The 12,355-nt window shown below is 46.4% G+C and overlaps 1 protein-coding gene across 1 annotated transcript; it reads right to left on the minus strand.

Annotated features, from left to right (window-relative positions):
* Positions 1-304: 304 nt before the first annotated feature.
* Positions 305-1,859, minus strand: UBB (ubiquitin B). The gene is made up of 2 exons (NM_001009117.2): positions 1,715-1,859; positions 305-1,000 (listed from the first exon to the last, which is right to left on the minus strand). Exon 2 carries the CDS (start codon positions 992-994, stop codon positions 305-307), a length of 690 nt encoding a protein of 229 aa, NP_001009117.1. The 5' UTR covers positions 995-1,000; positions 1,715-1,859.
* Between the last annotated feature and the right edge of the window lie 10,496 nt (positions 1,860-12,355).

Below are 12,355 nucleotides of genomic sequence, written 5' to 3' on the forward strand. Positions count from 1 at the left end.
AAGAAGGCTCTTACCCCTCAGCCCACCCAAGTGTATACCAGAGTCAAATGACTTAACTTTGAGCACATTACCAATCTCAAAATTAAATCCCTAAACATTTTCACCAGTTTAAGCGTACCCACACATCACTAGAGAATTTCATGACAAAACACCAAGTATGCTACCATGCAACGAAACCTTTATTAACATTTTGAACAGGTTCAGCTATTACTGAAACTTGTAATTTCTAAACTTAAGTTGGGGCAAATGGCTGTAGTGCAGAGTAATGCCATCACTGGGCACTGCGAATGCCAAGACTGAAGAATTAACAGCCACCCCTCAGGCGCAGGACCAGGTGCAGGGTCGACTCTTTCTGGATGTTGTAGTCAGAAAGAGTGCGGCCATCTTCCAGCTGCTTGCCTGCAAAGATGAGCCTCTGCTGGTCGGGAGGGATGCCTTCTTTATCTTGGATCTTGGCCTTCACATTTTCGATGGTGTCACTGGGCTCCACCTCCAGAGTGATGGTCTTGCCGGTCAGGGTCTTCACGAAGATCTGCATACCACCTCTCAGACGCAGGACCAGGTGCAGGGTCGACTCCTTCTGGATGTTGTAGTCAGAAAGAGTGCGGCCATCTTCCAGCTGCTTGCCTGCAAAGATGAGCCTCTGCTGGTCGGGAGGGATGCCTTCTTTATCCTGGATCTTGGCCTTCACATTTTCGATGGTGTCACTGGGCTCCACTTCCAGGGTGATGGTCTTGCCAGTCAGGGTCTTCACGAAGATCTGCATACCACCTCTCAGACGCAGGACCAGATGCAGGGTCGACTCCTTCTGGATGTTGTAGTCAGAAAGAGTACGGCCATCTTCCAGCTGCTTGCCTGCAAAGATGAGCCTCTGCTGGTCGGGAGGGATGCCTTCCTTATCCTGGATCTTGGCCTTCACATTTTCGATGGTGTCACTGGGCTCCACCTCAAGGGTGATGGTCTTGCCGGTAAGGGTTTTCACGAAGATCTGCATTTTGACCTAGTTTAACAGTAAAAACATAAGCGTGTCACCTCAGGATCATTGTATTTCTTGCTTTTACATCTAATATTCTTCAAAATTAGCAACTATTCCTTCAAAATGCCTTAAATACGTTAATATTCCGCAAGCCTCCCCTCAATTTTACAAGGCTAAGTCACTTAATACGAAACTCGTCATTCAAGGTTTCAACGTCAACAGCGGAAAATCCAGAGCGCTCTCTTACCAAGCGTGCACAGCTTTCCCCACTAACTGTTCCGGATATTCAAACTCCCCCGACCGAACTCCAATCTGCCTCAAACCTAAGCACGGTGTTAGGCAAACAAAACAAAACCAAACCCACAAGACTCGCGAAATAAAAATCCCATTGAAACACAAGAAGGGGCACCTTTCTCACACTGGGATTCCAAAGTAAAGGCTTCCAGAAACCACACCAACTACCTCTTTTCCGCCTTCCCCGCGAAGTAAACTCGACAAAATCGCCGATCGGTTAGGCGTCCGTTAGTTTCCGTCAACGCGCGCGCGCCAACCGCCCTCGCCCCCCTCAGGTCAACAAGGCCCACTCTCCCGGAAAGGCCCAGCGCCGCGTCACCTCGCCCTCCCCTCCCCCACGCCCTCCCCTCAGCGGCCCACCCAACCCCAAGAAGCCTCCACCTTGACCTCACCCATTCCCCCCTCTCACGCCCCCCCAGGGTCGTTACGGCTGCGGGCCAGTACCTGTTAGCGGATACCAGGATCCTGCGAATCACCAACCACGTCCACCCACAGGGACACAAACAAGCTCACCCAACAAAGCCAACCGCCCCTAAATGCTCCGGGCTGGCGGAGCGCAAATTTATGCAACGAGTGTTGCGTCACTTATCACCCCTCACGTAGACGCCGTCTCCGTGCGCCGCTGAAAGTAGTTCGCCGCGCCCAACCTCCCGAGACGCAGTTTAGGCTTTTCAACTGAGCCCCAAATTCCTCATAGCCTTAAGAAAGGATCCTAAAAAATTATTTCCCTTCTCCTCTATGCGCTTCTCTTCCTTCTTTAGGAAAATAAAAGAAAATTATCAGGCGGATGAATTTGAGTTAAAGAAACCTTCCTCGAAAGCTCTGGAAACTTCCTTGCAGCGCCGGCACTGATTGGTTAGGCCTGCGAAGGCGAGGTCGGCGCTGATTGGTGGGGGACGCGGTGGCTCTGTTGTTGCTGGGCTCCACCTGGGGTGGCTTAGCGCCGAGGTTGCTAAGTAACTGAGCGCGCGTGCGCTGCACAGGCGCGCCGTCCTGAAAGAGGGTATTTCCGGCGGGAGAAGGAGGGAGGTGTTTCCTTTTTTTTCCTTTTTTTTTCTTGAGACGGAGTTTCGCTCTTGTTTCCCAGGCTGGAGTGCAATGGCGCGATCTCGGCTCATCGCAACCTCTGCCTCCCGGGTTCAAGCGATTCTCCTGCCTCAGCCTCCCAAGTAGCTGGGATTACAGGCATGCGCCACCACGTCCGGCTAATTTTTTGTATTTTTAGTAGAGACGGGGGTTTCACCATGTTGGTCAGGCTGGTCTCGAACTCCTGACCTCAGGTAATCCACCCGCCTCGGCCTGCCAAAGTGGGCCGCCGCGCCTCAGAAGCGGGACGGCGTGGCACCAGATATCGAGACACCTGGTGGTGATTGTGAAGCACAATTCCCTCTCCCATGTTTTAAAAACGCGCGCCCCTGGCCGGGCGCAGAGGCTCACGCCTGTAATCCCAGCACTTTGGGAGGCCGAGGCGGGTGGATCATGAGGTCAGGGGTTCAAGACCAGCCTGGCCAAGGTGGTGAAACCCCGTCTCTACTAAAAATACAAAAAAATTAGCCGGGCGTGGTGGCGGGCGCCTGTAATCCCAGCTACTTGGGAGGCTGAGGCAGATAATTGCTTGAACCCAGGAGGCAGAGATTGCAGTGGGCCGAGAATGTGCCACTGCATTCCAGTCTGGCGACAGAGTGAGACTCTGTCTCAACAAACAGACAAACAAAACACACGAGCCCCTCATACACTGGCCAGTTGTTTTTGCTTTTTTGCGACAACGTCTGGCTGTGTCCCCAGGCTGGTGTGCAGTGGTGTGATCACCGTTCACTGCAGCCTCGACCTCCAGGGCTCAAGTTATCCTGTCACCTCAGCCTCCCAAGTGGCTGGGACCGTGGACCACGCCTGGCTTTTTAATTTTGTATTTATTTTTTGAGACGGAGTCTCGCTCTGTCACCCAGGCTGAAGGCCAGTGGCGTGATGTGGCTCACTGCAACCTCCACCTCCCTGGTTCAAGCGATTCTCCTGCCTCAGCTTCCTGAGTAGCTGGGATTACAGGTGCGTGTCACCATGCCTGGCTAATTTTTGTATTTTTTAGTACAGATGGGGTTTCACCATGTTGGTCAGGCTGGTCTCGAACTCCTGACCTCAGGTGATCTGCCTGCCTCGGCCTCCCAAAGTGCTGGGATTACAGATGTGAGCCACTGTTCCTGGTCTAATTTTTTTTTTTTTTTTTTTTTGTTAGATCAGAGTCTTGCTATGTTACCCGGGCTGTTACTGAACTCTTGGGCTCAAGAGATCCGCCTGCCTCGGGCTCCCAAAGTGCTAGGATTACAGGCATGAACCACTGTGCCTGGCGGACTAGCCGCTTTTTATTTTTCTTCGTGGTTATTGCAGGGTTGTGGAGCTTTAAATCATGCTTCTGTAGTCAGAGTGCTCTTAGTTGCATTGTCTTAATCCTCATCACGGCCCGAGAACAGTCTGTAAATCGGGAGTTCAGAGTGGGACCCTCTGCGGGGACCGGAAACCTGTTGCTGAAGCCGCTCACCACCAGGCCCAGAGAGGTGAGGCTGGAGCCCATGGTGACAGTGGCCGGGCTTCGCTCTGGCTCCAGCAATACCTGCAAATCCAGTTCTTCCCAGCTGTTTCTCCGAACTGGTAGGAAAAAAAAAAATGCAGATTAGGGAGCCGAAACCCCACTTCAAAAACGGGAATTCACCTACAAGAAAGTAGCTGATACTGCTCCCATTGACGTGCTTGTTGTGCAAGGGTGAGGTTAACCAGCTAGGACCAAGCAACGGGTTTCCCTACACCCTGGGTGTGGCCACTCGTCCTGCAAGGAGATAACCCAAGGAAGGTGAGTAAGGCAGATGTGTTTGGATCCTGGTGCCTGGCACAGTCACGGGGGTGGGGTGGAAGTAAACATGAAATTGGCTGTTTTTCACGTGATACCAACCTTCATAATGTAAGAAGTAGTCTAGAAATGTGTGTATTAATACAATTAAGTAAACATCTCTTAGAAAGGTCGCTAATTACTAAATTTCAACATACCTGAGCATAACGTTAAGAAGCTATGTCGACAAATGAGCTGGTATATGAGTTAACACCTAGACAGCTTTCAGTTAAATTAACTAAAACCGGGATCTACTGTCTACTGATGTGAATAAGCAGGAGATAGAAATAAACAGTTTAAGATAATTTTGGAAGTGATTTTGAACGACTTGGGAGGTAGTTTATAAAACGTTTATTTTATTATATAAAGTATGGATTTTCCTTTTTGTTAGCCTAACAGTGATTCTGAATTTGTTTCACCAACCAGCAGCTCCTCCTGAATCATACATGTTGATCGCAGATTGAGCTAGAAGGCAGATCTCATGACTGGTATAATGACTTCACTGGGAAGTTCTAGCAGTTGCCAGAACTATAAGTTAGTTATACAGGCTCCTGGTTCAATGTTTTCCCGAAGTAGGTCATTTGGTAACCTAAGATCAGGAATTTGGTAATCTGGCACAATACTTGGCACTGTGCTCAATAAATGTTTGTTCAGTGACTAAAATGCAATCTTCTCTTTTGTTCAACTGGAGAAAAGAAACTTTGTGACAGCCTTAAAACACAAAGCAAAAACACAGTAGAGTACTGTATTTCATCTCCATAGGCAAATGCTATTTGCCTTGGCAGTTCCTTCAAAAGAAACAAAGGGGGATTGATTCTGAGATTCTAAGTGATTTTACTTGGCTAGATGCCTTTTAATAAAAATCTGTGAGAAAACTATAGTTCCAATTAAAAGTTCACAGTTGTTTTCTTGACATTATTTGGTGATATTTAAAGTGTGGAATTAGTCTCTGATTTGTCAATTCCTTTATATTTCACATTTGGCTATTTATTTCAATACAATTACATAATGAACTCCTAATTTATCACAAGCAAGTTAGAAACTTTGATATTGAATGCCCAAAGGAACACAGAGCAAAATCTGTACTGTTTTCATGTTAGGCCTCAAAAGTACAGAAATCTATCCATTAAAAAATAGCTAATTTGGGCAGATTGCAGTGGCTCATGCCTGTAATCCCAGCACTTTGGGAGGGTGAGGCAGATGGATCTCTTGAGCCCAGGAGTTCAAGACCAGCCTGGCCAACATGGCAAAACCTCATCTCTACTAAAAATACAAAAATTAGCCGGGTGTGGTGACGCACACCTGTGTTCCCAACTATTTGGGAGGCTGAGGCATGAGAATCCCTTGAACCCAGGAGGTGGAGGTTGCAGTGAGCTGAGATCACGCCACTGCACTCCAGCCTGGGTGACAGAGTGAGACTCCATCTCAAATACAAACATACAAAAAATAGCTACTTTAAATGTTTTTAACATTTTTATTTATTTATTTATTATCTATTTTAGAGTATCTATTGCCCAGGCTGGAGTGCAGTGGTGCAATCATAGCTTACTTCAGCCTCCAACTCCTGGGCTCAAGCGATCCTCCTGTGTCAGCCTTCCAAGTAGGTGGGATTACACACACAAGTTGCTCTGCCTGGCTACAATATTTCTATCATGAAATATTACATAAATACATGAAAGATGGAGGTAATATAGCAAATACCATATAATCCCTAATTTGCTTAAGCATTTAAAAACCTTTATTTTTGGCCAGGCACAGTGGCTCAGCCTGTAATCTCAGCACTTTGGGAGGCCAGATCACCTGAGGACAGGAGGTGGATCACCTGAGGTCGGGGGTTCGAAACCAGCCTGGCCAACATGGCAAACCCCTGTCTCTACTAAAATACAAAATTAGCCAGGCATGGTGGTGCATGCCTGTAATCCCAGCTACTTGGGAAGCTGTGATAGGAGAATCGCTTGAACCCAGGAGGCGGAGGTTGCAGTGAGCCAAGATCGTGGCATTGCACTCCAGCCTGGGCAACAAGAGCGAGACTCCGTCTCAAAAACAAAAAACAAAAAACAAAAAACTTTATTTATTTTTTTTTTTTTGAGACGGAGTCTTGCTCTTTCGCTCAGGTTGGAGTGCAGTGGCGTGATCTCGGCTCACTGCAAGCTCCGCCTCCTGGGTTCACGCCATTCTCCTGCCTCAGCCTCCGGAGTAGCTGGGACTACAGGCGCCTGCCACCAGGCCCGGCTAATTTTTTTGTGTTTTTTTAGTAGAGACAGGGTTTCACTGTGTTAGCCAGGATGGTCTCGATCTCCTGACCTCGTGATCCACCTGCCTCGGCCTCCCAAAGTGCTGGGATTACAGGCGTGAACTACCGCGCCCGGCCATGTGCAACAGATCTCTGGCACTTTTTCATCTTGTAAAACTGAAGCTCTGTCCATACTGAACAATAACTCCCTTTTCCCCCTCCTCCCAACCCTGGCATCCACCATTCTACTTTTTGTCTCTATGAGTTTGACCACTTTAATACCTCATGTAAGTGGAATTGTACAATATTTGTCTTTTTGTTACTGGCTTATTTATTTAATTATTTATTTTTGAGACAGGGCCTTGCTTTGTTACCTAGGCTGGAGTGCGGTGGTGCGAACGAGGCTGTACTGACAGCCTCGACCTCCCAGGCTCAAGTGATCCTCCTGCCTCAGCCCCACAGGTAGCTGGGGCTATAGGCACACATCACCATACCAGGCTAATTTTTTTGTATTTTTTGTAGAGATGAGGTTTCACCATGTTGCCCAGGCTGGTCTCAAACTCCTGAGTTCAAGCGATTTCCAACCTTGGCCTCCCAAAGTGCTGGGATTGCAGATATGAGCCACCATGCCTGGACTGGCTTATTTCATTTAGCATAATGTCCTCAAGGTTCATCCGTGTTTTAGCATGTGACAGAATTTCCTTTTTTTTTTTTTTTTTTTTTTTGAGACGGAGTCTCGCTGTGTCGCTCAGGCTGGACTGAAGTGGTGTGATCTCAGCTCACTGAAACCTCTGCCTACGGGATTCAAGCGATTCTCCTGCCTCAGCCTCCTGAGTAGCTCGACTACAGGCACCCGCCACCATGCCTGGCTAATTTTTTTTTTTTTTTGTATTTTTAGTAGAGACGGGGTTTCACCATATTGGTCAGGCTAATCTCAAACTCCTGACCTTGTGATTTGCCCACCCTGGCCTCCCAAAGTTCTAGGATTACAGGCGTGAGCCACCGTGCCCAGCCTGATTTACTCATTTTTAACCTTTGGTTTCCTTATCTGTAAAGAAAAAAATGTGGACTAGATGTCATCCTACCTTGTCAAATTAAGGTGAGTCTTAAATCTTTGCCTTTTTGCCTAGTTTCCATTGCTCTTTTCAGAGCTGCCCTTTGGGATACTGAGATTTTATTTTTTCCTATACTTTTCTAGGGAATTCTCAAGCCTAGTCAACAAACCAAGAAACTGAGGCTTGCTGTAGCAATTTCCCAAGCTGTCAGAAAGTTATGTTACGGCTGGGCATGGTGGCTCACACTTGTAATCCCAGCATTTTGGGAGGCTGAGGCAGGTGAATTCCTTGAGCTCAGGAGTTTGAGACTAGTCTGGGCAACATGGCGAAACCCCATCTCTACAAAAATACAAAACAGTTAGCTGGGTGTGGTGGCATGCACCTGTAGTCCTAGCTACCTGGGATGCTGAGGTGGGAGGACTGCTTGAGCCCAGGAGGTGGATGTTGCAGTCAGCCAAAATAGGACATTTAAACATAGATTAGATCGGGCATGGTGGTTCACACCTGTAATCCCAGCACTTTGGGAGGCCAAGGTGGGCAGATCACTTGATGCCAGGAGTTGAGACCAGCCTGGCCAGCATGGTGAAACCTAGTCTTTACTAAAAGTACAAAAAATTAGCCAGGTGTGGTGGCGGGTGCCTGTAATCCCAGCTACTTGTGAGGCTGAGGCAGGAGAATCTCTTGAACCCGGAAGGTGGAGGTTTCAGTGAGCCAAGATTATGCCACTGCGCTCCGACCTGGGTGACAGAGCGAGACGCATTAGATTTATGGCCAGCTGTGTTGCATTTAAACATAGATTACACTTATGGGACCATATATATGTATATACGTGTATATATATACGTGTATATATATACACGTGTATATTTATATATACGTATATATATACACGTGTATATATATACGTGTATATATATAATCTATTTAAACATAGATTACACTTATGGGACCATATATATACACGTGTATATATATACGTGTATATATACACGTGTATATATATACGTGTATATATACACGTGTATATATACGTGTATATATACGTGTATATATACGTGTATATATACGTGTATATATATACGTGTATATATACGTGTATATATATACGTGTATATATACGTGTATATATATACGTGTATATATACGTGTATATATATACATATACACGTATATATAAAACAATCTCTGATACATAGAGAAATTTGTTTATCTCACATTTGAAATGCAGTGATTATACATATTAAATCAGCCTTTATATTATGTTCTCATTGATGTGTATATACTACAACGCTTTTACAACCATTATCGTAAATTCCTCCAGCCAGCTATTCCTGGGCACTGTGTGCTCTTGAAGTTTGAATCCTGAGCCAAGAGAAAGATATTAGGTCATTCATCCAGTCAGCAGACATTTGTTGAGCAAGTTCTGGGTGTGGGAGGCATTTGGATTGCTGACTGAGACAGGATATGGACTCCGCCCAAGAGAACCATGGTCTTAGTGCCCATAAGGGGGTCACTGTGAGGACTAAGAGTATCCACCTTAAGGAGGTGTTGGAGAATTCAATGAGTTAATTCATGTCGAGAGTTTATTTATTTATTTATTTATTTTTATTTTTGAGATACAGTCTCATTCTGACTTGCCCAGGCTGGAGGGCAGTGGCACAATCTCAGCTCACTGCAGCCTCTGCCTCATGGGTTCAAGTGATTCTCCTGTCTCAGCCTCCTGAGTGGCTGGGATTACAGGCATGCACCACCACACCTGGCTGATTTTTGTATTTTTAGTAGAGACAGGGTTTCACCATATTTGCCAGGCTGGTCTCAAACTCCTGACCTCGGGTGATCTGCCTGCCTCAACCTCCCAAAGTGCTAGGATTACAGGTGTGAGCCACTTGGCCAAGTTTTTGAGGATTAAATGGACCTGCCTCATATGGTTGCATTAATACGGCTAAAGTACTTAGAACAGATACTGGACATTGAAAGCACTCAATAAATATTAGCTGTGTAAAAAGCTAACTGATTGCTGACTGAGACAGACCAATCAGAGGCACATACAGACTTCTGTGGAGGCACAGAGGAGGAAGGAGCCATTTAGCTGTCTGGAGTAGGGCCGGAGGGGAACCAGAACATTTCAGAGAAGGCATTATTTAGAAACCCAGTCACAAGGCAGGAGGGAATAGGTGAAAGATGAGAAAGCATAGAGTATTGAGGAAATAGTGGGGAGCAATTTACAGCTGGAATTTAGGGCGGCTGCTTGTGGGCCTGTGGTTTTCCACGGAAGAAGCAGCCAGGGCTCAACTCTCCAGCAGCCTCGTCATCTCCAGCCATCCTGGCCATCTGTAGTTCTTAGGAAACACCAGGTTTTTTCCCACTTGTGGACCTTTGCAACCGATGTTTCCTTTGCCTAGAACTCTTCTCATGGCCATTTCTGTTTCATGTTTTAGGCAGAATAAATGTTACCACCTCAGAAAGACCTTCTGTGACATCCGCCTCTGCTCCTGACTCAGTCACAACACCTGGGTTCTTTCTTTCTCAACAATTTCGTATTAGGCTGGGTGCCAGTGGCTCGTGCCTGTAATCCCAGCACTTTGGGAGGCCGAGGCGGCCAACCCGGCCAACATGGTGAAACCCTATGTCTATTAAAAATACAAAAATTAGCTAGGTGTGGTGGTGGACCCCGTCTCTACTAAAAATGTAAAAATTAGCTGAGCGTGGTAGTGGGCACCTGTAATTTCAGCTACTTGGGAGGCTGAGGCAGGATAATCATTTGAACCCGGGAGGCAGAAGTTGCAGTGAGCCAAGATAACACCACTGCCCTCCAGCCTGAGTGACAGAGCAAGACTCTGTCTCAAAAAAAAGAACAGGCTGGGCACGGTGGCTCACGCCTGTAATCCCAGCACTTTGGGAGGCCGAGGCGGGCGGATCACGAGGTCAGGAGATCGAGACCATCCTGGCTAACATGGTGAAACCCCGTCTCTACTAAAAATACAGAAAAATACTAAAAATACAGGGCGTGGTGGCAGGCGCCTGTAGTCCCAGCTACTCGGGAGGGTGAGGCAGGAGAACAGGGTGAACCCGGGAGGCGGAACTTGCAGTGAGCTGAGATCGTGCCACTGCCCTCCAGCCTGGGTGACAGAGCGAAACTCCATCACACACACAAAAAAAACAATTTTGTATTTGTCCAATCCGTAACTTTACTGCTTTATTGGTTGCGTATCTCTTTGTTTTCCCCCAAGTAGAATGTAAACTCCACGAGGGTACAGGCCTTGTCTATCTAGTTTATCACCATATCTCCACACATAGCCAGCTGGCATAGTGCCTTCTACATAATCAGCACTTAGTAAATATTTATTTTTAATTAATCTTTTTTTTTTTTTTTGAGACAGGGTCTCACTCTTTCACCCAGGCTGGAGTGCAGTGGCACAATCACTGCAGCTTCAACCTCTCAGGCTCAAGGGATCCACCCTCAGCCTCCCAAGTAGCTGGGACTACAGACACACACCACCATGCTCAGCTAATTTTTCATATATATATATATATTTGTAGAGATAGAGTTTTGTCAAATTGCCCAGGCGGGTCTTGAACTGCTGGACTCAAGTGATCCACCCGCCTTGGCTTCCCAAAGTGTTAGGATTATAGACAAGAGCCACCGTGCCCAGCCAGTAAATATTTATTGAAAGAATGAACGACAAATGAAGGGCCCGCCTTGCTATATTAAGAACTTAAGACTTCTTCCTGTGTACTGCATGGGAATGACATGATCAGATTTCTATTTTAGAATGATAACTTGGTGACATCATAGCAGATGATTAGAAGGAAGATTAGATTACAGCATGTCAGAGATTGTGGCATTTGTCCAAGCAGGATATGATGAGCATCTGTAAGTAGGCTAAGTGTACAAAAGCCAGTATCCCTAAAGAAAGCAGGAGGACGGAACTGATAAAGTCAAATAAAAACAGAGCATTGTTTACTTGTGTTTATTTATTATTTATTTATTTATTTATTTATTTTGAGACAGAGTCTCACTCTATAGCTCAGGCTGGAGTGCAGTGGGGAGATCTCGGCTCACTACAACCTCCGCCTCCCGGGTTCAAGTGATTCTCCTGCCTCAGCCTTCCGAGTAGCGGGGATTACAGGCACGTACCACCACACCCGGCTAATTTTTTGTATTTTTAGTAGAGATGGGGTTTCACCATGTTGGCCAGGCTGGTCTTGAACTCCTGACCTCAAGTGATCCACCCGCCTTGGCCTCCCAAAGTGTTGGGATTACAGACATGAGCCACCGCGCCCGGCCTTGTTTACTTGTATTTAGTTCTTGTTCTAGAAGAGATCCAAGATAATTAAATATATATATAACAAAATAAAATAAAGATAAGTCGACGAGGAACATATACAAAGGGAGAGGAAAAGAGAAAATGCAGTTAGGAATGAGATTAGTATACAAAATGCTGGTTTTGAAGTTTTTCCTTTGCTAGAGGTAGGCCATAGATTTAGGAGGGTTTTGGGGGAGGTTTTTGGTTTTTTCCCCCAGCCAGTGCAAAGAGAGGGGCACATAATTAATAAGTTCATGTGATTAAAAAATGAATTGTAGGCTGGGTGTGGTGGCTCACACCTGTAATCCCAGCACTTTGGGAGGCCGAGGCAGCCAGATTGCTTGAAGTCAGGAGTTTGAGATCAGCCTGGCCAACATGGTGAAGCCTTGTCTCTACTAAAAATACAAAAATTAGCCCAGCATGATGGTGCTCACCTGTAGTCCCAGCTACTCGGGAGGCTGAGGCAAGAGAATCGCTTGAACCTGGGAGGTGGAAATTGCAGTGAGCTGAGATCTCACCACTGCACTTCAGCCTGGGTGACAGAGCAAGACTCTATCTTAAATAATAATAATAATAATAATTATAGCCGGGTGCAGTGGCTCACGCCTCTAA

This window comes from Pan troglodytes, chromosome 19, assembly GCF_028858775.2.
Source record: "Pan troglodytes isolate AG18354 chromosome 19, NHGRI_mPanTro3-v2.0_pri, whole genome shotgun sequence".
Lineage (NCBI taxonomy): Eukaryota > Metazoa > Chordata > Mammalia > Primates > Hominidae > Pan > Pan troglodytes.

Bases quoted from the DNA above. Each gene is read 5' to 3' on its own strand.
- UBB (NM_001009117.2), bottom strand. From the start codon at position 994: ATGCAGATCTTCGTGAAAACCCTTACCGGCAAGACCATCACCCTTGAG.